The sequence below is a fragment of the Idiotropiscis lumnitzeri genome, chromosome 14 (genome assembly GCF_059441095.1).
Source record: "Idiotropiscis lumnitzeri isolate Australia: NSW breed Sydney's pygmy pipehorse chromosome 14, RoL_Ilum_1.0, whole genome shotgun sequence".
Taxonomy (NCBI): domain Eukaryota; kingdom Metazoa; phylum Chordata; class Actinopteri; order Syngnathiformes; family Syngnathidae; genus Idiotropiscis; species Idiotropiscis lumnitzeri.
The window spans coordinates 19359236-19386903 of NC_142404.1; the positions used below are offsets into that span (position 1 = coordinate 19359236).

The following is a 27668-nucleotide window of genomic DNA, read 5'->3' on the forward strand; positions in this document are numbered from 1 at the left end:
GGCGCCTGTGATGTGAGCGACTCGACTCGTGCGACTCGTGGCGTGGCGATAAAGCTCAAGAGGAGAGAGAGAGAAAAGGAAAGAGCAGCAACTCGCACTTCTTCTCCCCCTCCATCTCCCTGCTCCTTGTCACTCCATCCTTCTTCCCCCCTCTTGGACCGGCTTCGAGGCAGGACCAGCAAACCCCCCCTCCCCCTCCCGCCCTTCCTACCACCCGGACCACCCCAGGACCCTTTGACTCTCCTCACTTCTGTCCCACAAAGTGACACTTTGCACAAGGTAAGCGCCCCGTTTTTAATTCTGAAACTCGTTTGCATCATTCCAAAACTGTCTGAATGAAGTTTGGCCAAGTTGTCTGTCCGTACGGCCTCAACTTGGTTCCGTGTTTCAAGTTGTGCCTCCAGCACCGCTGTTGTCTTCCAAAACAGAATTTCGGTAAAAGGCGATTATAATCCCCAAAACCCCTTGTTTCGCCACTCCTATCTCAATTTTGCAATCTGCTCGCCTGCGGGCATCGGCGTTTACAAATCGTAAATCTTTGATTCCTATCTTGGAACGCAGGTGAGCAAAGACAACAAGCTGTGTGTGTTTTTTTTTGTTCCACAAGAAAATGCACCTCTAATTGATTTGTTATGCTTGAGAGGTAGTTGCTAAGGGCTATTTATAGACGCTGACAGGCCAGCCAGCCCCCCCCCCCCACACACACACACACACAACACGTCCCCAAGCCCCCCCACCCCCCACACACAGGTCACTTCCTGCCCAAATGCCGGACTCAGGACGGAAGCGCGTCCAGTGCCTGGAGAAAGCATGACATTGCAGCCATCTTAATGACTTTACAAGACATTGACCGGCTTGATTGAATCACGGGACGGCAACTCGGCACGGTCCATAAAGCATTCCTGGCAATCGCAGAGAGGAAAACTGCTTAGTCTTCCATCCGCACATCCTGTACTTTACCGGGAAATGTGTGTGTGTGTGTGTGTGTGTGTGTTGGCGAGATAGATTCTGCTAAAGTGGTTGAGACGTCAATACCGCCTGCCTGCACACAGTTTTAGCGGCGTTCTAGCTAACATTTGGACCTCAGGACATGTCAACAACTTGGGAAAAGCTTTTTTTTTTCCACGAGTAAAGTCGACATGCTGTATTAACCACGCCCCCTCCCAATTTTGCAACAAAAACAGCATCTGTGAAAATATTCCGTTGGGAATATTTCTGTGAAGCCGCATTTTGGTGATTTTTGTTTAATTGCAACATCACAGGCCAGTATAGGGTACTTGTTTGGGTTGTTATTAATTAATCAGGAATTTATTTTTTAATTTGAAACAGTTCGCGCCTGGCAGCAAGAAGTGGTTAGCATGTGCTCTGAGGTTGTGGGTTCGAATCCCTGCTCTCTCGTGACGCATTCTGAAAAGTTCGCTGTCAACTGTCCATCGTTGTGAATCGTTAGTTTGACGACACACGCCTTGTCCTGGCAAAGTCATCGTAGGTGCACTGAGGACTCTTAACTGCCCATCGCTTGTTTTGTTTTCCATACATTTTTTTTTCTCCAACCAAAATCAGCAGCTTCTATTGTACTGATTTTTTATTTTCTTTTTAATTCACTTATCTCAGACTGGCTCTTTCAGGGTCAGCGTTTAAGAATGTTCCACAAAAAAAAACCTTCCACCAAATTGCGATATTTTGGATCCTTTGTTGATACATTTCCACCCTCGGCGTTACGCGTGTGTTGGCACAGACAATGAGCGTGTCTCGCCATGTCCGGATAGTTGTCCCCTCAATTTGTGCCACATGTGTTCAACGTGAGCAGATGAGCTGCGACTGTAAAAGGAACCGACTGACACGCGTGTTGTTGTCAGCGTGTGAAATGAAAGTCGACTTTGCCTCACCATCCACGTGTGTGGAAAATACATTGAAACAACGGTGAGCTCCTTCGACACCCAGGTGCAGTCAGAGACGGTTTCCATCAATTATTTGCCTTTGTTAGGTGAAATGTTTGCATTTTTTTAGATGGTGACTAGAATCAAAATGAGAAAAAACTACAGATACGAAACAGATCACATGAAAGGGTCCAAATCCCGATTTATCGACCTTCCACCTTTGATGAATGACTTTAAATACGCAAATGTGAAACATTCGACATTATTGTGCATTTATGTGAACATCGAGTGGCGTAGCTTCAGGCTACGTTTATATGGTGGGGCTGCTTTGCTAATACCGGCGCACGATCTTCGAGTCTGTGCAGGGTTCCACTGACATCTCAAGAAACTTGAGAGTGACAAAGGTGAAAAAAAAACGTGGTTGAAAGTGTACGAGGTTGAAACGTCCCCGCTGCGACTCTCGCACGGTGGCGGCTGCTTAAGTGCGGTCATAAATAGGGCAGCCCATTGACCCTGGGGCGAGTGCTATTTTTATATTTGCTAATACAGGCTGGCGCGTGGAAAGGACTCTGGCGGTAAAGTGACAAGTAAATGTTATTGTTGGGGCGTCGTTAAGATCAAATGGCGGCACAGGATTGGATCAGAGATGCGTGTTCATCACTTTTGGATCGTGCGCCCCTTCCTAAATGCGACGCGGCCTCTTCAAATCATCAATGTTGCATCTTTGAAACTTGTTTAGATGCGCAGATACCTTCAAGGATATTTTTTTATGGTACTTCCGGGATGAGGAAATCCTATGAAACAAAGTGTAGTGAAAAAAAAGCCGGTTTGGCTTCATCAAATAATTAAAGTGACCAAAAAAAAGAGGAAGAAATCCAAATGCTGAACTCAAATTGTGTTCAAATCAAGCACACGTTAAGTTTTTATATTCGTTTTCACACCCGCTCGGGACTTGCTTGAAACTTGAAGGTTCAGACTTCTGGTTTATGACGCGGCAGTTCTGCAAGCGCAACAGCAGCCATTTTGTTAATCACGCAAATTGTTCTTCTGAGTCGTCCCCAAAAAAAATCCATGAGCCAAAAGTGATGATTCACTTGTAGCAAAACTGGAATGACGTGTTCGTGCGTGTGTGTGCGTGTGTGTGTGTGTGCGTGTGTTAGCTGCTTACAGTGAAAGCATGTCTGGTGATGTCAGAAAAAAAAAGCCAAAGATAGTGAAAATCTGGGCTCTTGGCAGCCGCTGCTGCCTCTCAGCATTTTTACTTGATTAAAAAGCGCCCGTGAGTTTGTAAGCGCGCGGTAGGTGAGTGCGCGCACGCCGCACACCCTGACGGCTTAACATTCTGATTATTCAAGCCTCTTAGGCTAAGCCACGACACTCGAGTGATGAGCGCCGTCTCCTCTTCCTGGCAATTTCGCCGGCTTTCTCGTTCATTCCGCGTGCGACAGCTCGCACAAGGCGAACCTGTTGTCTGGGAAAGCCGAGACGAGGATCAGTGACACCGTGATTCATCCGGTGCCGTCCGGGGCTTTATTTAGACATAATCCACCCGGCCTGGCTTTCAAGTTCTTTTATGGACTTGGAGAACAGTAGCCGGAGAGCGTCGTCGTCCGAGACCGCGCGGGCGTCTGACGCGCAAGTCGAGCTCGTCCTCCCCACTTGGAGCAAACCGAATCCACGATTATAGAAGAGTATTATTTCTTTCGTTCTGATCCAAGCAAAGGAATGCAGATACAGTACTCCCCAAAACCGTTTAATCGGGCCGTCGGCCATCGAGAGGAAAAGAGCGGGGCAGTCCGTCCCGGAAGTGGAACGGTCCGGCCTTCCACCCCGGCGGACGGACATTTTTGAGGCAGGGGGGTGACAAATTTCATATAATTGTTCGATGACAACAGGCCATAGGTGGACCTTAGAATCGGCCCTCGGGCGTGTGCTGAGGTCGCGGCCAAATGGGCAAACGACAAAAATCAACTCGGCCAAAACCAAATGTTTGCGTATGACGAGACGTGAGACAGCAGCGTGCGTTCAAGTGGGCCTGAATTTTCTTATTCTGACATCACGTAAATCACAGACAATTTTGATAAATAAAGCTGCAGGGTGGAGGCTGGAACCGTTCCGAGATAGCGTCCGGAGGGTCGGGGACTGATCAGCAAAAAAGGGTCAAGTGCCCAGTTCCGCCAGTTGCTAAAGAACGCTAGCATGCAGGGGATAGATAGAAGAACTTTTATTGGAATCGATCAGAATCATTTTCAGATGAAGTGAATTGGATCGCTTCCCTCAGCAACGTAGCGTTCCATATTGTCGTGAGTATGTTCTTGCACACGAGAGGAGAGCTCATATCGTTTGAGCAGCAGTGCAAGCTGTCCCCTCTTTTTTTGTCCATGTGTGTTTTCGAGTCGTCTCAGCATGCCGGCGAGGCTGCCGAGTCGACCGCCGAGCGGCGCCCGACCGACGGATTGGGCCCAGCGGGGCCTTGAGACAGAAAAGCCGCAAAGCCGTGCAGCCACACTGCTCGCTTGCTCAGCGACTGCATGCAAATGCAAAGGCTACTTTCTTTGACCGAGGCTCGCTATGGTCGACCTCTACTTTGCGTTTTTTTATCGATCGCGGGAGTTCTGGTCCCCATTCATGAAGGATTGAAGTTTTTCTATATTTTGCAGTAGTAAACAGAAAGATAATGCATTTCTTTGACACCGATAAGCAGACATTTACATTCATTTATCATTTCATTTTTTTTCTTTTCAATTTGGTTTGACGAATCCAACTTTTGACAATGTCAAGCATTTTCAACGAGGCGTCCGGTCAACTTGAAAGAGCACAAACTGGATGATGATGCGTTTGGAAGGAGATGATTTATTCCGCACCGAAGCGCAGGGACAAAACAGTAAATAATCAGAGTGGAGAAACGTTAACCTTTAACATGCGCTTGCACATGTGATGGTTGTAAACGACAAATGGCTCCGTGCATAAAAAGAGAAAGGCATTCGATTAAGCTCGGAATAGCAAACCAATCTACAGACATCAGCTGGCCCGATATTGCATTTCCTCACCGCCAAACCACGCGTCTCAGCTTTTGTTTGTGGTGATTTCTTCTGCTTAAATCGAAAGTCTGCTGGGAAAAAAAAAACTGCACTGAATACATTCAGGATGACTGCCGTTATTCGGTTTGGGGACGCAAAACGAGTGTGTGAAGGGTAGCGTATGAAGTGCTGCCTGCTTGAGTGAAAATTGTCTTTTCCAAATCTGCAGTCAATGCCATATAATATATTCTGGGACCGTCCAAATGCGGCGACGGCAAGTGTGAAAAATTATTATGAATTTTTTTTGTCTTGTAACGGGATGACGATCTTCCCAAAAGTCAGCTGGGAATGAGCCTCAGCTCACGTGACCCCAACGAGAACGAGAAGGAGTGCTCCTGAACATGGTGAGAGAGATCAACTTCTCGTCTCATCGGCCATGAATAAGTGAAAAGAGTGCATTTAAAGAAGAAAAAAAATGTTTGGGCCGTCTTCTTTTGAGCTCGCAATCAGGCTGCCAAGTCAGCAAGAGTGCAGCCGTCCGTGTGTGCTGAAGCAGACGTCATAAAAGGTGCTGTGTACTTGAGGAGCTTGAGAAAACACTCCGCCTGGGCTGTGTAGTCAGCGAAGGGGAGCTTAAAATCCCATTAGCCCCCCCCCCCCCTTCTCCTCCATCGCTTTATTCATTAATCACAAAATATTTCAGAGAAATCGCTCCCGGGTGTGTTTAAGAAATCCCGTACGATTCGGACCAAAGCTCGAACGGCTGCGTTCGACAAAAAATAACGCGAGAAATTTGTCAGGCCGCTTTCGATAATTCTTCTTCTCTGATCTCTTCTGTTGTTCTTTGCGAAGGAGAAGTATTATTTTTTTTTTGGCCACCAGTCGGTTGACATTATTAATTGACGAGGCCGAAAGTGTGTCAGAGCAGCTCATGAGATATTGCGCAAGACCTGCTGTGCAACGCCGCCTCTCTCGGCCCCCGAGTCTGGAATGTTGCTTTTGTACGCCGAGCCATCGTCTACTCTCTCAGATGCGTTGAGAACCAACGGACGACTTGGTCGCAACCATCAGGGGGTCAAGGGTGGTCGATTCATTTTGCAAAGGAACCGCATGACAAACTGGAACACTTGCCGAGGGCCAAGCCAACATGCCGACCTCATCGGATTTTTCATGAATTTCCCAAAAAATTATTCAATAGTTTCGACTGATGATGACTTTAATAATGCTCTTAAATAAACAAAAAGAATCAAGAAAAGAACATTTTACAAATTGACAAGTATAAATTGTAGATGGACTGACACCAGAATAGCCGAGATAAGTTGATTTAAAAAATAAATAAATAAATAAATCAAGTGTTGTCTTGGTTAATTCTTCTCATTAGCATGACAATCTACAAAGTGGTAGCGATAAACAAGCAATTCTAAGCGTGTAAAAAGTGCTTTAACGTGAGTCGGTACTGTCAAAATGAAACCTTTGCATGTTGGAGGTTGTTCGTGTTTCCCCGTCTTTGGGATTAAAAGGTTTTAAGACGGAGACTTCAAAGCGCAGTCATCTCTTTACGGAAGGTGTGAGGATGTCAAATGCTGCTTAGTCGAACGGGATATTAGCTTTCCCCTGACACACACACCCCCACACACACACTGAAACCCATAATGACTTTGTGCCATTCTGAAACCGAACCGGAACGACGTTCTAGGCGATAAAAAAAACAAAACAAAAAAAAAAAACGATACAAACACCGTGTGTGGAAATCAAAGCGAGTCACCATCAAAACTATGAAAGCATTTTCACTTGTCATCGCAGCACTTCATGGACGATGCGTCCCGCAAGTTCCAGTTAGCATGCGGATCCATATCTTTGAAAATAGGCGCCATTTTCATTCCGATTAATTGGAGATTTTTTTTTTTTTGTAACAACCCCTGCCTCGGACATCTTCCAATAAATTAAAGATAGTCTGCAGTTAGAGGTCATCATCTGCAGCAGGCAGGACAAGCATCGATGCTTAGCGTCAACGCTGCGCCTCACTTAAGATTAAAAAAAAAATCTCCGGGGCTCATCTCTATCATGCTGTCATTGGTGGAAGACGCCGTAAAATAGCTCATTGCTCACATTAACCCTGGCTTCGGGGAACTCGGCAGCATGTGACCATGATGCCTCCTTTCTTTCATCCTGTCAGCGGACTTGATTCATCCGAGCTATCGGAATGTCGGATGCAGCGACAAATGCGACAGAATGCAGTGGGGCGTTGCTAAGTCGGGTCACAAAAGGACAGCTTCAGGACAAGTTTTAGTAGTCATCATTGCAATTGAAAACTTCTTGCTGTGCCGTTTCTACAGCATTCTTTGAACCAAATAACTTCTTACGCAATTGACAATGTTCTCGCCAAATTTTGGTCATTTTACAGATGACTAAAGGCTGGCGGATCTGCGAGTGGGGTGGGTGCACCTCTGTGGGAGTGGTCACAGTTGACTTCAATCATTCCCAATGAAAGCGGCTGCTTTCATTCCCTTTGAACGTTGTTGATCGGATATTTTTGGAACAGCAGTGGGAATTTTATTGATTTGATTTTGTTCTCATTTGAAATTTGCATTGATAAGTGCTACTTCCGGTTTGAGCTATGTGCTTTTATTTTGAATGCAAACTTCCTGTTTAGTACTGTTCACATGTCAGGTGACTTAACAAAGAGTGCGGCCAAGCGTTTCATATTGAGCCTCAGAAAAACGGACATTTCTTTTACGAGCACCGCCTCCGAAGAGGCAAAAAGTGCGTAAATGATGCAAATTAATTGTTTTATGTTTGTAAATATTGAGTGTTGACTTAAACCACAAAATCATCAGTTAAGTCTCATCCTTGTTGGGAGGGCATGCGACGTTCACTGACGGTGGCAACGTAAGATGGCTGCCCTCTGGCTTTTTTTTTTTTGTTAGTCCATCAACATGTCAGTGCACTCGAGCTTTGTTGAGCGGCCTCAGCGACCCCGAAGACGCCCCCCCCAACACACACACACACACACGGCTGTTTAATGGTCCGAGCTCCGTTGACGAATTGAAGATGGCGTCTCTTTGAAAATGACATTTTGAAATGATCTTAAACAAGCTCCATGGACTGTGTTTAATTTCTCGGCCATCTTGTTATCGCACGCGCGCAGCGGAAGCACCCGAGACGCTCGCTCTTGAGCGCTCGCCAGTTGCTGTGATGAGCCGGCAAAACGAGCCAGCCTCCCTGGGCATAAATATGTCCGGCATCAAGATATATCACTGGCAATTCCATCTCCGCTTGAAGTCGCGCCAATTGCTTTTCGCTCCGACTCTGACGCGCAATCGCGGCCCGGGCGTCGACGCACGGCCACAATCGAGGGGTCACAGAATGAGTGTCAATGTTAAATGGAGGATTATGCAAATAGGTCGATAAATTATTGTGCCTTTGTGTGGTTGCGATATTTTTTCTGCATCAAATTTCATGTCCTTTAATAGCGTTTGTGTTCTCTTTGATTGTGAAGCTCGTGACTTCAAAGTAGATTTTTGCAGGCCATTCACATTCCCCCTGATTAATTAAAAAAGAAATACAATGAATACAATAACTTTTTTTTGGGGGGGCCCTTTATGCTTACGACAATAAAAATCTGAATTACGGGAAGAATATTTGACAGTTTTACAATATTTATCTTTTTAGTATTTATATGTACTAATACGGATTTCCACCTGTTCTCATTAGCGCGTCATCTTGCGTCGGCCAATCAGTTCCCTCCATTCACTCGTGCCTTGCCCAGGTGTGCCTCGTTGTCACGTCAGCTTACTTGTATTTAGTTCCCTGATGTCTTGTCATGTCATGTTTTGAGTCTTGTCGTTTGGAGTTTATTTTTTGAGTTTGTTACTGTGAACTTTTCTTTTTGTGAAAGTTGTCTTTTTTTGCGGGGTCGGGCGGCTTTGTTAATGTACGATTTGTCATTCCATGTGTCTTGTTTCTTTTTGGTGAATATATTTTTGTTTTATGCAGAAGTCTTGCTTCCCTGCTGTTGGTTGCTGATTTTTACCAACCCTTTTAAAGCAGACACATTTTATTTTTGTCCTCCCCACATGTGACCTGTAACAATATAAACAAAACTTAGGCCTTCTTCAGAGTGTCCAGAGTGACACTTTGAAGAAGGCGAAAGACTCGCCGAAACAAAACGATATTGTCTGCTCTAAATGATTCAGTCCAAATTGAAATAAACGGTAGTCAACGAGTGAAAAACGCCAAACTCTGCTCATGCAGAAAAAGACTCGTAACTTCCGCTAACGACCCGGGCTAAACGTCGCTCCTCCCTGACATACAAATATTTTCATCTCATGGTCGAGCTGTGCCAACTAATACTTATTTATCAGCGAGAGCTTTGTTGTCATCTCGGAGAATCTTGTGCTGTGAGAGAGGATGAAAATATGTGGAGAGTTGCAAAAAAAAAAAGGCTGAGGGTTGGTTCCCTCCCAAAAAAAAAAAAAAACTTGCTCTGCAGTTTGAATGTTGTCTGGATTAAGCCTTTATCATCATCTGAGTTTTGAGTTGGCTTTTTTTTTTTTTTTTTGCTTTCAAAGGCAGCAGCGGGGAAAGCTGATGCACACGAAATACGGCATGACTAATGCCTCCTCATCAACGACAAGGCCCCGTCATCTTCTCCACAATCAATCTCTTCACTCGGAATGACTTCAAAGCCGAGTCTTAGGCCACGAGCCAGACTTGAGCGATGGTCTGTGTGGCGCCGCCCGGGTCACAATCGGGGCGAGGTGTCGTTCGCTCGACTTGACGACTCCGGCTAAGCTCTTCTGCGAATTGCTGCGTGGCCCCTTTAAGAAAGTGTTTGGACGCGGAAGCGTTTCTTCTCAGCTTTGGCTTGGTGTCAATGTACTGGTGTGTGTACACACACTTACAGAGGCATTAAATGTCTTTCTTGTGTAAGAATCTTTTTTTTTTTGCTAAATATAAGAAGTAATCCCTCATTTATTGTGAGTTACTTTCGAGACTACCTCCACCAAACGGAAGGAGAGACCACGAGATGTTGTATTGTCAGCTGTAAAATCGCTCGTAGCTAATCAGGCTTTTGTTGACCTCCGGTTGGGAGGGAGATGATGAAACTGAGCCAGATCATCGGTTTGTGTCGATTACTTCTCGCGCCCCTACGTCGAATGTCTGCACCCGTCGGTGTTAGATTTGGGTGTGGGCCTGTGCAGATGACATTTGCTGTTCGGGGCATAACCCAAAAATCCGAAATAGGAAAAAGATACACGGACGGATGGATGACGCTCATCTTTTGTGGCGCTTTTCACCAAGCGAAAGGTGCGAGTTAGATTTTGGGGGAGCGACTGAAGGGTGCAAGTGCTTCGGAAGAGGAAATGTGAGGTGAAGATGCTGTCGGGATATTTAATGGCACACTCCGGAGAAGGAGCATTAGCCTTTTTCGTCATTAAATATTAAGACTGTCATGGGAGCGCAGCGGGGGCTCTTCCCATTGACTTTCCCACTGCGTGATAATAGACTTTTTACCCAGAGGGACCTCCGCACGCCAACCACTCCTCCGTTGCGGCGCAAAAGCTGAGGGGGAATCAGATTGCTGCTCCTGAGGATTATCTTAATGTGTATGAGTGTGTGTGTGTGTGTGGGGGGGGGGGGATTCGAGGGAAGCGATGGTGGTGGTGGGTGGGGGGGCAAAGATTATTCACATTATTCCCTCCCCTGTCTTCTGCTTTTGGAGGAAAAGGTCACAGTGGACTCTAAACTATACGTAATCAAGGCACTTCAGTACTTCCTCCTTACGCGACCCTCCTTTGATCGTGGGGGTCAAAGTGACCCATTTAATAAATTATTAGCTGCAACAAAATGGAATAATTCTTTGAAAATCAGCATATTCAATAAAAGTGTTTCAGTTTTGTACTTTTAAACTGTGTCGTCTTTTTGATAAAAAAATAAAAATCAACTTTTCCCCCCGCGACAACGAACATTTCAATGAAAATGCTTTATGAGTGACTTCGTAAAAATTTTCGGGGTTATTTGCCAGTTTGTGATGATGAAATAGGCCCCATGCAGGTCAAAATGATTTAATTTAATTTTTTAGTGTACCCCTTTTTTCAAGGTAGGAGGTAAAAATATTTCTAATTGTCATAAATGAACATTTCCCCCAATCTGTGTTTGTATTGCGACGTTGTCAATTACGTCAGTGAGAAAAAAAGGCGAAGATGCATTTGCGGTAAACGGCCAAAAGAGGGCAGTAAAATCCTGCTGCAAAATGAAGCCACGTGACAACTCGACAGAACTGTACATGGACTTCAAAGTGGGCGGCAGATGACGCTACAATTTCAACCAAAAATGCTCTGCTTCATTCACAGAATCGCCTCCCTCTCAAAATTGTGCTCACGAGTGTCTGCAGAACAACTCGCCTTCACGATGTAAGATATGAGCATGAATAAGAAAAAGAACACCATGTCAGTAACTGGAACATGAACATTTTTGCATGTCACTGGAGAAGACGGTGTTTTTTTAATGTTATTCATCATTTCTTATATCTCCTTTTCTCTCAGATAAGTCCTGCTCCATTTTCAACAAGTTTGGATCATTTTTCCGCTGAGAAAGCGCTCCAAAGTAAGTGCAAATGATCAACTGTGGAAAAGAGTTGAGTCACATTCACGCCTTTGGACATGTTTGAGTCTTGAAGGAAGCGTACATGCAAGTTTGTGGAAATGATTACTCGGACTAAGTCACAGGCAGAATTACTGGTCAATAGAGGGCGCTAGAGTACCGCTACACATGATCAGCACAATATCACTTTCCTCAAAGGCAAAAAATATATATATAATTATATTACAAATGACTTTACTTATATGAGCAAGGTAAAGTGTATCTGCTGTATTTTAACAATGAGTAAAGTTGTTTCTGTTGCCTAAAATGATTTTCATTGCAGGTTGCAGAAACCTTAATTGACTCTCATTAAAAGTATGACATTGGCAGGATTTCCCCGGCCATGAAATAGATCGGGCCAAGGTGAGGTGCTAGATTCCAGCTCTCGGACTGTCGAGACTCCAAAATGTACCAAGAATTGCCCTGCAATTGGCTGGCGACCAGTCCGGGTTGCGACCCTGCCAGGATATGTTCCAGCTTACTCGTGAGCCCTGACAGGACATGCTGTAGATCTGGGGCGTTCAATCCTGTTCCTCGAGGGATGGTGTCCTGCCTGTTTTCCGTCTCTCTCAGCTACAACACACCCGATTTCTTCTGCAGACGTTGCTGATTATCTGATCATTTGAATCAGTTGTGTTGCAGCTGCGAGATGGAAAGCAGGCTGCACACCCGCCCTCGAGGGACAGGACTGAAGACCCCCGGCTGGAGCTAATGAAGTGATGTTCTGGCTAACAATGCGGTCACCAACTGGCTTGACTGTGCCAGTTGAAATAGTTTTGAAAAAAAGTTAAAAAGCTGTCCGGGAAGACAAAGTTCCAGAAGTGGTCGGAAGGAGAGCAGCTTCAAGTTCTGCAGCTCTCCAGGACAAGAGTAAAATACCTTTGAGTGCCAGGTGCGCATTGATCTGCAGAGTTCAACGAGTGATACGAGTGTCATGTTATTAAAGGCCTTCAAAAATAATCTGCAGGAATCCTAAAATCGATGCCAATAAAGATGCCGAAGAACACCGGTGATGTGAAATTGCGGTTTGGCTCGCAAAATAGTTTCAATGTCGCAAATAATGAGCCCACGGCGGTGAAAGTCAAGCAGAGAGAAAAAAAAAGTTTTGAATTGGACATAGCGTGCTGCGGGTTTAAACGACTTTGCGTTTTCTGGGCGTGTGCTTGATTGTGACAGACGTCATCATGGGCGGCTCATCGACGTGAGAAGAGGCCGTCCGACAGCCGATGGACCGATCGTTGGTCAAGTGACGTCTCGTTGCCTCAACTCTGCTGACCTTTATGACTTGGGAAAACGTCACTTGCAGGACATCTGGTGAGTCGCGACGTTGGTTTCAGATGCTTTGCGGCTCCAAAAGCCAATCAGAACGGAGAATGAAAACTTTTCTTTTTGGGTCCACATGTCAAAATGCGTGACATCAGAATTGCGAATCGCTGCGAAAGTCGCGGCTCGCCTCTTTTCGGGGTTTGAACGAAGCCCGAAGTCAAACGTGGATGAACGCAGACCGATTCCTCTTCTTAATTCTTAGTTAATCCTTGGATCCTTTTCCTCAATAAAAGAATCTGTTGAAGGGGGCGTGGCGTTCATCGGGCCGGAGAGAGTGGCATTCTGCCAGTGTGTCTCCGCGTGTTTGCGGGTGACACAACCGTGGAATGAAGTTTTTTTTTGGGCAATCATCCGTCCTGCCGGCGATTGTGTTGACCTGATGCACTGAGCAATCCCATTTGGGCCCAAACGGAATCAATGCAACACTTTTCAAAGTTCATGTTGACCCAAGGGAGCCAATTGTGTGGCGGCAGCAGAAGTCATGCGGAAGGTCAAACTACCGCGACGTGCCGTAAAAGTCAAAAGGAGAAAGCTTTCCAAAAAAAAGGTTGTCCTTAAAATGCTCTAAAAATGAAGTTGAGTTGATCACTTAAAGAGAAATTATTCACTCATCTAAACACGGGATTCTGATTAAGATTGCGTCTGCGGACTACGATTCAAGCAGGGGGCGGCCATTTTGAAATGAGCTCAGATAACGACCAATCATGGCTCATCTTAAGAAAAAAGTTGTGAAACTCAGATTCCACAAATGCAATATTAATCCAAATGTCGTGTTTTCATGAGTTCATTTTTTTTTTTTAGGGGTTGACATCCTCTTGTCATGAATGTTTTCCTAGAAAAACGAAACATACGTACTGTTGGTGGTCAGATGTGGAAATCTTGAATAGATTGGTGGACAAAATGTTTGCGCTCGTTTGTGATGTCTGGCAGGTGCCTAGCTGGCCGGCATTCCATCATTTTGCCATTTCCTCCGGTGGACGCTCCCCCGCCCTCCGCCGCCAATTCCAGAGTCGTCATCGTCCGGCCTCGCCATGGAGTCCACCCAAGTCCAGTCAGAGGGCGGCCTCAATGTCACCCTCACCATCCGTCTTCTCATGCACGGAAAAGTAAGCCGACACCTTGAATGCTTCTTTCATTGAGGAGGGAGAGCGCGTCGCAAGCATATGTGGAATGTCCGCGCTGCATGCGCCACACTGCTAATCTGCAAAGTGACTCCTTCTGTTGGAGAAATACTCAAAGACAAAATGACTTGTGCAGTTTATTCTGAGTTGGGCAGTCGGACGCGCAGCATCTCGAAAGTGCGTCCGAAGGGGGGATGGGGGGGGGGGGGGGTGTCTCAAAACTTCTTCCAAGCAAATGATCTGCTCAATATGCAGACGACACACAGACGTGGACGGGTGGGCAATCGGAGGAAAGAAAGAAACGGCATGTGGCCTCAACGTGCGCAGGCCGCGTCACACCTCCACCGCTTCATATTTTCACAACCACAATTTGCTACAAAAACACACGCCAATCGTTTATACAATTTTCCAAGACAAAATATCTGGAGGAAAATCACTTTTATTTTTATATAAATGATATTTTCATCATGTTAAAAGTAGTCGTAAGGGTAAAACTCAAATATTTATTTAACTTTTCCCGATCATTTTGCGCTGATCTTTTGAATTTCTCCGGAGCTGTGAACGCTCGTTTGCGCGTGTATTTCCACGTCAAATCGACGGACATGAAAAACAAGTTTTTTTGAAATGTCCTCTTAATGAATTGGCCCAGTGGCCCACACCAAATTCTGCAAACACTCATCCAGCTGAAACTGATGGATGAACAAAAATATGCGTCTTGCCACCCTGCTGTGCTGTCGGCGGCAATTGGAGTCCGCTGAATTACATTCAGGATGCTACTCGTTCATCTTCGGAATCATTCCCGCTGACACGTTGCCGTTCGACTCGCCAAAATCATTCACCGAGTCCGGCTGCCTCGAGAGCTTCCCGCCACCTTTCAAAAACGACGCATAAAAGAAGAATCGAAGACTGAAAGTGAGTGCCAGGTTGCGAGTGTCTTCTGTATTCCGGTGCGCTTTGGCGGAGGGCTTAGCTCGTGGTTCCGTCCATCCATCAAGTCATCTTTCGAGCTTTTCCATTCGTAGCTTATCCTGTGCAAGGTCATGCGGCGCTTGAGCTTGTCCCGGTAGATCACCAGTCAGTGGCAGACAAACATTAACCATCACATTATCGCTATCAGGCAAGTCCGCGTCGCCTGCATGCAACGTTTCAGATTGTGGAAGGAAAACACACGAAGATGGGGAAAAATGCCCCAAAATACAACAAATCTGCGTGTGTCGGTCTGCACATGTGCAACTTTTAGTTGTGCTTGCACGGAGTCTGACGCTGTTTATTTATTTGATTTGATTTTTTGCAGATTTGGAATAAAATTTTAAAAGTATTTTTGTGGGAAAAAAATTCCAAAAGTGAGTAACGATGTTTAATTTCAACAATTTTTTGTGCCAACCGTGAGTGTTCATTATTGTTGCATATATGCGTGAATTTTGTCCATATTTGAAATGGCATTTTTGTCTTTTGTCTTGGAGTGCGATAACGCGACGTCGATCGTAACGTGCAAATTGAACAGGAAGTCAGCCGTTTTGCTTTGAAGCAGCCGTTTGGGTGTTGCATTTTGATGGGCAGCGGCCGGGGAATTTGCCCAAACGAGCCCCGATCGGAAGCGCGCATTCCAGATTGATGAGGCAAAGCTTTTTTTAGCGTTCATCGCTGTTTCCGCTTTCAATCCCAACAAAATTATATTCTCACCTTCAACCGGGATGATGAGACAGCACGAGTACGTTTGACGGCGCCACGGGAGCAGCAAGCCAACCTGAACTTGAATCTAACCTTGGCAGGCCCGAATCGTTTCGAAAGGAGCTAAAAAAATGGAAGTCAAGGAGAAATACTTGCGATATCAAGTGTGGCAACTTCCAAACAAGCCTGATGGCTCATTTATGAATATTCATATCTACCCGGGGAGCATGGCGGCCTGCGGCTTTCAAGTCACGCTGGGCGTCCACGAAAGCTTGCGGTCAATTCGCGCGGACACGCAGCCCGAGTTGCTTCGCTGTCCTTTCAACCAATGAGAGCTCACGAAGAGCGATTGCATGCAAATGGCCGGTGGACCTCAGCTTCCTTCCGAGACCGCGGTCGCAAAGAAAAGAAAAATCAATTTGTAATGAATTGTTCGGACACGTCAGCGTTAAACATTTTCTCATTTGTGTTTCCGTTGTAGGAAGTGGGAAGCATAATTGGAAAGGTATGTTCATTTCCTCCCTCCTGTGCGTTTGACACATGGCATCATTTTGAGCTTTTGTTTCATCCAGAAAGGGGAAACGGTGAAGAAAATGCGGGAAGAGGTGAGTTTCACATTCCCAACATTTACACGTTTTCACAAATGCTTTTCATTATAGTGAAACGTGAAAATGTTTTCGGGTCCATTTGCATCTCCGGCATATAAAATGTATGCATGCACAATAAGCATAACCGTAAAATCATTTGTGACCTGCTCGTTGTTCAAACGTAATCGATTCAAATGAAAGCGCACCATGAACTCGCGTTTGCTCGTCCGCGCTTAATAAATGACATTTTGAATCATTTAAAGACTTTAGAGTGCATATGTGTGACTCAAATTGCCCAACATAACAAATATTTACTCTTCTAGGAGGCGAGTCAGTCGCAGAGAGGCACATATGCTCCCTATCCTGTGAAAAACAAGTTCTAGAAATACACTTTGATCACCACAACTTTTTTTCTTCTGGTCTTTTAGCTCATGGATGGACTGCATTTGTGTTCCGTATCTGCATGCTTGCACGACACTGCCCCCAGGAGGCCAAGACGAGCACAGCAAGATCAATACAATATTTCTTTATTTAATTAGCAGCACATTATTCTGTACCTGTACAAGGCACACGTGACAAAACACGACTAATATCAAGTAATAAAAACCTTGCGCGTCTTATTGTTACGTTTGATGCATTTAAGAGACATTCGGCAAAATGTTGTTTTTTTTTTCCAGAGCGGCGCGAGAATCAACATCTCCGAAGGCAACTGCCCTGAAAGGATAGTCACCATTACTGGGCCAACGGACACCATCTTCAAGGCTTTTGCCATGATTGCCTACAAATTTGAGGAGGTACGTGTGTCGTGGCGGCTAAAACAAGACACTCCAAAAGCACGTACGAAACAAATGCGTGCGAGTTGCGTATTCATTTTGCAACTCGGCAGCTTGTAAAGCAGAGAGGGGTCAAGCCTACGGTCCGCGGGACACATCTCGATCGTCAGGGGATCCAACCCGGCACGTTTGGATCGAAGATAGGAACGGCAAATTTTCTGTAGTTGTTCCTAAATGACATTCGGCAATTGTTTTGGTGGAACCCGTTTGCTTGTTTTTTTTCAAGGATTGAAACAACTTGTGTATGTTTTTTTAGATTCATAAGATGGGCAGATACCTGCACCTTCTTTCTGAAAAGTTTGAATGGTGTTATAACTTAGTTGAGGTGTTCAAGAGGTCCGGATGGAAGTGGAAATTTACGTCAATGGAAAACTGAAACTGCAGAAATTTCCAATTGCTCGAATTGTGTAAAAGAAGATTTGCAACAAGATAATATTAAAAGTGAATCACCAACTTGAAGTTTATGAATTTTTGATGACACCCGAAGATAATGTTGCTCGTGCAAGGTGAAATTGTTTTGTTTTTTTCCCCCCAGGATATCATCAATTCCATGAGCAACAGCCCGGCAACCAGCAAGCCTCCGGTCACCTTAAGGCTCGTCGTGCCGGCCAGCCAGTGCGGCTCTCTCATCGGAAAAGGAGGCTCCAAAATCAAAGAAATGAGAGAGGTAGCGCCCACAAATTGGTATTCATCCATTTAGGTTGGCTAACTTGCAATTGGAATCATCCAATCTATTCATAAGATATCCGATTAAAAATGAATGCATTTTGCTTTTGCATAAGTGCCATATTCTGTGAAACATTCATCGCGTTAAATAGTTTCCAGGTGTCGTAACAAAAAAGTCGCTGATGTTCTTCTGTTAAACTCCACAAAGAGCAACAAAAATAAGAGCACACTTAGCATGTCGCCAAATTGCGGTCTAAAAAGGAATAGGACCAACGTCGTTTGTTGATGTGACATATCGCGACCAAGAGGCCACCTTTTGGATGTCGAGGAGAGGCGGAGTTTAGCCTGGGTTGTTACAGAGATATGCATCATTCATTATTTTTAACGCTAACGTTGTAAAAAGTGTTTTGCTTTCCACTCAGTCCGATCTCAGTCCGTCTTCACCCATTCAAAGGTTTTGACATTTTTACACTTTCCTAACAGGAAGTGAGATTGAACGCGGCGCCGCCGTTTGCGTCTTTCTGAGGGCTTTCAAAGCATAACAGCATGAACAGCATTTGATGAAATCAACTTCTTTGGCCTCCGCTGAGATAAAGTTCCTCAGCTGTGGCGAGATTTGCCTCGCTTGTCCCAAAGATGGGATGGTGAACCTCAGGGTGCGTGCTTCGAGCCACCTGAGGAGCGGCAATAAAAAGTATTCCCGTGCGTTCCCATTTGGACGCACACCATAGTTCAAAAGCATTTTGGCTATTATCCGTCCGCGCAATAACGGAAATGAACGAATCGAGGTTTGCGTTTATGTCCCTCGTGAAGCGCGTTAGTGTTGCAGCCTCGCGCTGGAAGCGAATGGTCAGTTTGGCGACATTAAAAAAGCCATCTGGCATCTGTAGTCCACAGGGGCGCAGGTTCAGGTGGCGGGGGACATGCTCCCCAACTCCACAGAGCGTGCTGTGACAATCTCCGGGACCCCCGAAGCCATCATCCAGTGTGTCAAGCAGATCTGCGTCGTCATGCTGGAGGTAAACTCGCAAAAACGCGGCCGACTCCATTTGAGACGGTTGTTTCCCGTGGGGCCGAATGTTTCTTCCTGAAGTGTCAAGTACATCAAATCAGTCGCACCCCCACTGTGAGAAGACATCACTTGTACCCCTCGCCCCCCCCCCCCGCACATGATGCGGTGCGGTCCAACACAAACGAATCACTGGAAAATGGGGGACTAATTACAGTGGACGACTCACACCTGCGCACTTGCCGGTTGAACCTCGCATAGCAATCAGCGGCGCATATAATTGTATGACTGAGCCGCAAAGAAATGTCTGGCTTCTAAAGTAAGAAACGGACGCTGCAGCTTTCTTATTAAAATACAAAGAAAGCGGAATGAAGGAGAAACGGCGACAATTTGCGAGGCCGTCCGCAATGATGAGCCCCGTTCAATGACGGCGCTCGTACATGAAAGAGACTTTCCACGCTTCGCTTTAAAGATCAAGGATATATGGACTTATAAAATGACGTTAATTAAATCCACCGTATATTCTGTATTGGGAGAGCTCTGCGCCGGCTCGATGGATCTCACTTTGTCAAAGGTCATGGTCAAATCAACAAGCAATTTTTTTCAATGTCCGTCACCGTGGGATTCAAATTTCAGACGGTTGCCGTCAGTCGCTCACACTCAAAGACAGTCCAGTTAGCAGACTGAGCGACGAATGCGTCGGGTTCTGCTACTGTAGTCGTGTATTCTACTTGTCGTGGGTCATCCAGAGCGAGGCGATTCAAATTTGTTTTGCTCTCAACGTGGCCGATTACAACCAATCCCAAAAATGTTTTCCCGTTTTAAGCCAGCGAGATCCGGCTAGCGGTTGCACCATTGCCAAGTCCTACAAATCCATTCTCGACAGTGGACACACCGAACGTGTTTGACAATATTTCACTCCTTTGTGGATGAACTAGACGCTTGCGATTTCTGTCACTAAAATTCGCACAAGCGACATACGTCGCATTCAACAAATGGAGGCAAGGCAACTGCTCAAATGTTCCACCATCTCTACTTTCCTCTTGCTCGCGTCGCCCCTCGGTTGCAACCCGCTCCTTTCTTGGCCACCAAGTTATTTTTGTCGGCTTTAATGTATGTGACACAGAACGTGGAGCCTTCTAAGCCATCGCAGCGTGTTGGGAGATCAAATGTCTCTTCGCGTGGGTGCGAGTCGCCAACTGTTCTTTTTTTTTTTTTTTTTTGATACGATCTATTCCAAGTGGAGTTTCGCCGCGTTGCTCAGTGTGCGACGGGCCTTAAAGCTCCAAAGACCAAAAAGACCGTTAAAAGTCAATGGACCGCTTGCTTCACTGTTGCCTCCGCGAACGCTGGCCTTCCTCAGCCATCCGACATCCCAATCGTGATCGGACGTGGATGAGTTTAGTTACCGCTTTTCAACCGAATAGTTTGCCGTTTTTAAAGGAGTCAAATTATGGAGTTTATTTCCCAGTTGGAAGAAGTGTCTTTATCGAAGGTCCCTCCGAGGTCTTCTGGCTTCTTCGCGACTTTCCTGAACGTTCTTCTGAAAAAAAAAACCAAACAGCTGGCAAACACTCAAGGGATTTTTTTTTTAATGGTCCGATTGGAAGTTTCTGGAGGTTCTGAGCCTGCCCGAGAGCCGATGTTTACCGCTTTGTGGATAGACTGCAAAAGTAGCTCAATAGACACCACCGATTCATTTCACTCCATACGCTGCACTGCAGGAATGTGCATAAAAAATGTCGGTACAATTCCGAAGTGTCGAGCATCGGACCGTCGCTGCCGGCTCTTCGTAATGCATGCGAAGGAAATGTGATGAAGCGCTCCGCTCCCTTGTAGAGCCTGGTTGCGGGCCGCAGCTTGATACAGTCGCTTCGATCGTAACAAAAGATTGGAAAAGTTCAATTTGGACCGTGTGTGTGGCCATGCTGTTACAGAAAAAAAATTAAACAAATATTTGGCCCAAGGCCAAATCCAATACACAAGCGAGGATCACCATCCATCGCGTCGGTCGAAGACATTATCGAAGAGCTCAATTCAAATTGAACATCAATCGTACCATTTTTTTTTTGGACTTTTCAGATTTGAAGTAAAACTCTCCTGAATCTCACTTGAAAATTTGGTCAACAAGATCACGACTGCTTGAATATCTCCACACTTGTATAGCTAAATGATTAACTAGTCACAGTGAGACGTGTTTCCTATTTTATTTTTTTATGTCTAAAGTTGTCGTTCTCGCTCTCTCCTAGTCGCCGCCCAAAGGTGCCACCATTCCTTATCGCCCCAAGCCTGCTTCCACCCCCGTCATTTTTTCAGGGGGCCAGGTAAGAGTCCGTCCACCTGCGAATGGATCGGTTGCTACCAAGACCAGAAGACAACTTTATACGTTATCGCTGGCACCAAACACCAAAAACAATTTCCGCTTTTAATAGCTGATGACAGGACCAAACAGAATAATTGCACGTTTCGTTACGTTGCATGTCTTCTTTTTTTTTTTTAACAATGCCTCTTTTCACTTTTGCCCACAGGCCTACACAATTCAGGGACAGTATGCCATTCCACACCCAGACGTGAGTTTTTATTCTCTTCTTATGATAAGATCATGAAATAATTGAGGGGAAAAAACAAAGCGACACACCCATGGCCGACATTCTTTAAAGTCACTTGAAGATCTCATTCAGTCGTCCGAGAAAACAAAAATGTGGTCAACGTCTCCAAGTGCAAGTGAGTGTCGTCCCTCCCTTAATTTCCAGCGTATCATATCGCGGCCCATTAATAATCCGCCATCATCTATCCTTGTCGCGAGAGCATCTCAAGAGCTCGCTGGTGTCAGATTGACTAATTCCAAGTCGGGCAGTGATGGATGCGCTCGAAGCCAACGCTTGAAGGTTCAATCGCTCAAGAGCCGACTTGACGTCCTCTTTCAGCCATTAAAAGTCTGTAAAGAGGAAGAATCTCAATTTAGAATTTTGAGCACACGCCTTCCCCGTTTTCCTGACGGAAAGCGACACTGGCGCACCGTGACGATAACCTGCGAGCCACCACGGAGCTGTTCCTCAAATAATGAGAAAAAAGAAAAGAAAAAAAAGCCTGACTAGTGCTCTGTTTTTTTTTTGAGCGCAGTTCTCCACTTCAGTTGCACGCAAATCACAATTGAGAGTAGAAAGCCGCCTTCTCCTTTCTCTGTCCTCTTCATGTTTTTGGTTTTGTTCCCGCCCACCCCCTCCACCATCTTGGTCGTGTTCCCACCTCTCGTCACCATCTCTACGTCTCGGCTTGACTACATTGTCTTGGTGTAAAGAGTAACCTGTTAGTTGTCCTTTCCCTCCTAACCCTTCAGCAGCTGACCAAGCTCCACCAGCTGGCTATGCAGCAAACCCCCTTTACCCCTCTCGGACAGACCACCCCCGCTTTCCCCGGTACGTACCCACCAGACCCTGTAGACGCCACGCCGCCTTCTCTGGCCTCATCCTTTCCCTTCTCCGACCTCCCACCTCAGCTCCTTTTCTTTTCAGTTCAGCATGACTTGCTCGCTGTACTTTTTCTTTTCAGAGAACAAAGCCATTAGGCCTGAGAAAAGCAACATGGACACTTAATATAATCACGGCATCAACGGCGATGCGTCTGTCCTTGAAAACACTTTGGGTTATTTCATTTGGCATATCTGACCTCGGGCTAATCACATACCGGATCACTTACGGTTCTTAACGGAAGGATAATGCGGCGACGTTGAGACGTGCCAAACGGTCGGTGCTTTGTGATGAATAACCAAATGGCAAACGTCGGCAATCACGCCACAACGGCGGATTTTTTTTAAATGCACATTTTATCATTGACAAATCTTTTCTGATGAAACGTTGTCCCCCACAGTCACATTTTGGGGAATCGTGAGATAGCAAACGATGACTTGGGTTGTTTCATTTCACGCCGATTGCTTGCAGGCACTCCAGAGAAACGATTATTTTGCATACAAGCAATGAAAACGTACATTTGCCGTCATTCGGACATTTGATGGAAACTTAAGCAAAGCCACAAGCCCCCCATTCATGATTTCAGCAAGTCAAGCGTTGCCATGGTAACGGCGACATAAAAAACAAGTAAGTTGCGGCGCATTAGCAACTTCCTCTCCGGTTTTTGTGGCCAGAAAACGTGACCTTGGTTTTTTTTTTGTCGTCGTACGAGTCGATGCCGTCAAATTCTGACTTTGATTATGCCTCAGAATCAGAACAGGAACTTCAAGTTTTCAACCCGTCTTGTGTTTTCTTGTCGTTTGTTTGACCAAATCAGGTTTGGATGCGAGTCCACCGGCCAGCACCCATGAGCTCACCATACCCAATGATGTGAGGAAGCTCTCTCAAATCACTGATTTCTTTTCGCTTTGCACCACACTTGTCGGAAAACCCTATTCCGGACCCTAATTGCCGTTCTCAAACTAATCTATTCACAAACGGACCCGTTTTCTGCCGAACCTATTCTCAGCTATTCGCTCAAAAACTCCTGCAGTCGTGGTTTACTTTTGCTCTTTCTGTTACGGACTGAAAGATGGCGCCAAAGTCCTGGTTAACAGGAAAGCAGTAATTGGTCATTTAGAAATGAGAACTCTTGACTGAAAGACTCGGATCTTTGTATGCCCGGCCCAAGTTAGCCTGCTTTTTGAGTACACTTACGCTTAATTTTTTGTGGAAATCAAATCGTTTGTCAAGTTGCTATCTCGCAGCGACCGACTCTGGCAACCAAATATTTCTCGCACTCTGACCGGGGTGTCCCGCAGGGACCAGTTTGCCCGGAGACCTTGCTGAGAGAGCGAGAAAATTCATTTGCTTTTCATACGTCAGGACTTGAGTGAAGGTGAGGAGGTTGGAATACGGTAGCAGGCTCAGTGATGTGGGCGAGCACCTCAATTTTTATTGAATAACATTGTCATCAAATATTTGAGATGTCGCTGCAATGTCTCCTCCTCCAGCAGATTTTGCAGGAGATGTCTCCCCGTCGCGGGGACAGAATTACCCATCGTCTTAGTGTCAGATGACGTGAAAAATGTTGTCGAAAATGTATCCGATAATCCAACATGTTCGAATAGACCGCAATTCCCCAGTCTCCAGGAGATGTCGCCATCCGATCAATAACCAGTCGACATTTATTTTTAAAGCGAATATTGTACGATCGCTTTAGACTAACGTTTGGGTTTTGGGATCATAGCTTATGGTCGAGTTACAGCGTGTACGATAAATCAGAAGAACTTCAGTGACCTCAGCCGCCTGCTTGCTATTCCAGCTCATAGGCTGCATCATCGGACGTCAAGGAACCAAAATCAACGAGATCCGACAAATGTCCGGGGCTCAGATCAAAATCGCAAACGCCATCGAAGGCTCATCCGAGCGACAGATCACCATCACCGGGACGCCGGCGAACATCAGCCTGGCCCAGTATCTCATCAATGCCAGGTAACCAAACGCGCTGCAACATTGGCACGCTCATACAAACCTGGAAGACTGGCAGTCAAAAGTTCGTCCTCAAGGGATGTTTGACCTCAAACTTGTCGCGTTGGTTTTGGCCTTTCCATCTCCCTTCCGGTTTTTTTCTAATTGGCCCAGAGTGAAAGACGCTCGGACATCCATGTTATAAGACGGACTCCGCCGCCAATGTTGACAAGCTTCTTCTTATTACTTGGCTCCTGACTTACTTGGCAGTCGAGACATTTTGTCTCAGCAAACACTCGCTGAGAGCAGATTCATTGTTTGGATCTCGTCGATAAGGGCACGGCGAATAAATAAAATCAGCAACGATTGCGAGTTCACCACATTTGTGGCGGCCGCGTTTGAGCGGGCCGAAAAAACAAAACGTCGGCACAACACAAAAGCAATTCAAATGCTTTTCATCAAAAGCCACCACAAAAGATGTCATTGTCACTGACGTGATTTAGTTTTTTTTTCACAATGCTGCCTGCAAAATGATGATGATTATTTTTATTATTATTATAATTTCCCATAACTCCCGACGGCAGGTTCAGGGACGTGGCCGCCATGTGGAACGACCCCTCGGCAATGACAACATCCTGAAATGGCCGACCCTTGCATCGTAGATCCTTGACCCCCCCCCCACCCACATTCAACATTTGCGATGTGTCACCACGCCGAATAACACGTGCATACGTTAGCATTGCCATATAAAGTCTGTGAGACGCTTGCATTTTCGGTATTTTAATTGCTGTTGTGATCGAGACAATATGCCACGAAAAGTTTGTGAATATTATTTATAAAAATCACCTTCAATTTATTTACTAAACTAAATTAATCTTGGTATCTGTTGTTTTGTTTTTTTTCATGTTTGAAATATTTCTCTGTGACCTTTGCATTTGTTTGTGAACGACTCGGCAACTTTGTGCGTTATGTTTTTGGCAATAATGTGGCCTGGTCAATTTGACCCGGAGCACGTCTAATCTTTGCAAAGGGCCAAAAAAACAAAACAATCCAAATCAAAGTTGCGTAGCCCTCAAGATGAAGTCAGCTTGCAAAAAATGGGAATTTCACAAAGTTGTTTTTTAATCTGAGCATCATATTTTAAGTCAGTTGGGTCATTTTGACCCTGAATAGCAGACTTGTGTTGAGCAATTCATAAAAAAAAAAAAAAGGCAAATAAACTGCAATCTAAATGAATTTGATGAGAATGATCTCAATTCAAACACGATTCCTCGATCTGACCACTTTTAGATAATTCCAAAGACGCTGGGTCCATTTGGCCCGGCTACATTATTGCAAGAGCGTTAAAAAAAAAAATAGAGTCAAAAGTACAAGTGGGTTAAGTGGGGAAAAAAAAAAGAAAACAATGAAGCACCTAACTAGCTGCTGTCCTCTTATTTCCTCCTTCACACTCGTTTTATGTTTTTTTTTTTGTTTTTTGTTTTGTTCTTTTGTACTGTTCTAGGTTGACATCCGAAGTCACCGGAATGGCCACACTCTAATTTCCACCCATCTTCTCTCTGCGCATCACATGACTCACCTTGAGATAAACTTGTCGATTTCCTCTTCTGTGTTTGTTGCCCAGTTGAGATTTGGTCAACTTTTCTTCTCAACTCGTCTTCAAAATGAGATTTTTCACGCCGATCTGCCAACACTTTTGATTGTTGGTTTTCAACTTCACTTTCTTTCCGTCTCCCTCCCGTCCAATCGTAGCCAGAATGCAGTTGAGAGCTTTTTTCCATTTGCAATCAAAAACACTTTGATTGCGTGTAGCGGCGGATTTTGCCGACAAATTCCACTCGCCGCCAAACAATCCGTTTGTCATCAAGCGCATCCACGCTGACGCACGAATATCAACCTCCCGTTATGTCGTTTCCACACCAAATATGTTCACAGGTCGGGCTGCATGTTTACTCATTATTGAAAGAGGAATAAAAAAAAACGTTTTTATTTTCCAATTGTAAACTTCACAAGAGCTCATTTGTTCTCTCGGATCAGAACTTGAGGTTTCACCACACCGAGCGAACGACGTTGGTGCCGTGCAGGCAGAAATCTCAGTGCATGTCGACCAAAAAGCCATTTTGCTCACACCAAACACGCAGTCACATTGTTAAAGTTACAAGAAATATTCTCAGAAATAAACCGGCCGTGTCGACAAAGGATAGAATTGCTGCTCAGAAGGCTTTTCTTGATTTTGTTTTCGACAAGCCATTCAGGAATCCGAAATGACATCGCAAGACTTTCTATGCAAGATGACGGCCAACAAATTCTTACAGTTACGAGTGGCGGCTGAATTTTGTCGTGAAATACAAATTCAACCACAATGACAAGAAATGAGATTTTGTTTTCCACACGGATTTTTTTCAATCCCTGAGGCTGGATTTACATGGCAGGTCCAAGTGTCCCGTTTCATGCCATCCATTTTTGGTAGACTTTTGATACCGTGTAGAGATCAAGTGACGCTTAAAGGAAATAGCCGTGTTTACACTCGTGAAACAACCCGCATGCTCAGACGCCTAATTTGCGCGTTAATAAGAACACAAATATCAACTCGGGGCAGCAATAAGGCAATAAACGATGTCACATATTGTAAATAATACACATTTAATGTTACGTATATTTATATATTTAATGACGTCACATCATAGTTTTGGTGATTTTTGAATTGTTGAGTGAGTTTATGTGAGCTGCCATTTTTTTTTTATTGCATCCCAAATGTAATAAATGGAGAATCATGTCACCTGAACTATGCGGTGTAAATCCAGTCTTCTACGCCATGAAAGTCAAGCGATTAGCAATGATGTCGACGGGCGTAGCTTTGTCACTGCAGCTTTGGCTCAGGTCATTTGTAGCTTATTTGTTGTAGTCACACCCCATTCCTGTAGGGGGCAGCATGTTATCTCCAAGTTTCAATTCTTCAATCAATTTTTTCTCTCTCTCTCCAATCAGGAGTCATTTGAAGCTACTATTACAAATGAAGTGACCGTGTCCGTTGCCGACAAATAAAATCTCAAAAGCGAGTGAGGTGAGGGAATCTTCTTTCAGGGGGATTCTGTTTGACCGGCAGGTCCAATGGGACGGGTCGTGAAGAATCACCTTGGTACCCTTTGTCCCTTTCCCACCCAATGGCATCAGGTCACGATCTGCGGGGACATTGGGAATAGAAAACGAGAAACGGAGGCGATGGCGAGCTTTCGGTCCACCGTCCTCCAATCTGTGATCGCGACGTTTTGTAGGGCTCATGTCCGAAAGGTCGCGTCAACGCTCGCATGCTACGTTTTCGGGCAGCTTGGCTCGAAAATGACCTGACCCATCTCGCTGGTACGTTTATATGCCGAGGCAACGACGTTTGAAGAAATGTGTCATAATTATTCATATCTGTATGGAGATTTATGTCTTGAGGTTGATGGTGGATTGTTTTGTAAAAAGAAAATAAAGAGTGCGTCCCTTT

The 27668-nt window shown here is 45.2% G+C and overlaps 1 protein-coding gene across 5 annotated transcripts; it reads left to right on the forward strand.

Annotated features, from left to right (window-relative positions):
• On the forward strand, nt 1-27668 carry pcbp3 (poly(rC) binding protein 3). Of its 5 annotated transcripts, none has more exons than XM_088315005.1 (16): nt 1-279; nt 11257-11352; nt 11449-11509; nt 12722-12859; nt 13802-13977; nt 16145-16168; nt 16236-16268; nt 16928-17044; nt 17619-17750; nt 18640-18768; nt 21008-21082; nt 21287-21328; nt 22099-22177; nt 23046-23098; nt 24033-24202; nt 24763-27668. In XM_088315005.1, the coding sequence occupies exons 5-16, from the start codon at nt 13903-13905 to the stop codon at nt 24815-24817; spliced, it is 984 nt and encodes a 327-aa protein (XP_088171131.1). In that variant the 5' UTR covers nt 1-279; nt 11257-11352; nt 11449-11509; nt 12722-12859; nt 13802-13902; the 3' UTR covers nt 24818-27668. The 5 variants fall into 5 exon arrangements, with proteins under 5 accessions (XP_088171131.1, XP_088171130.1, XP_088171134.1 ...); XM_088315004.1 differs by having other exon boundaries at nt 11257-11316; XM_088315008.1 differs by having other exon boundaries at nt 11257-11316; nt 25683-27668.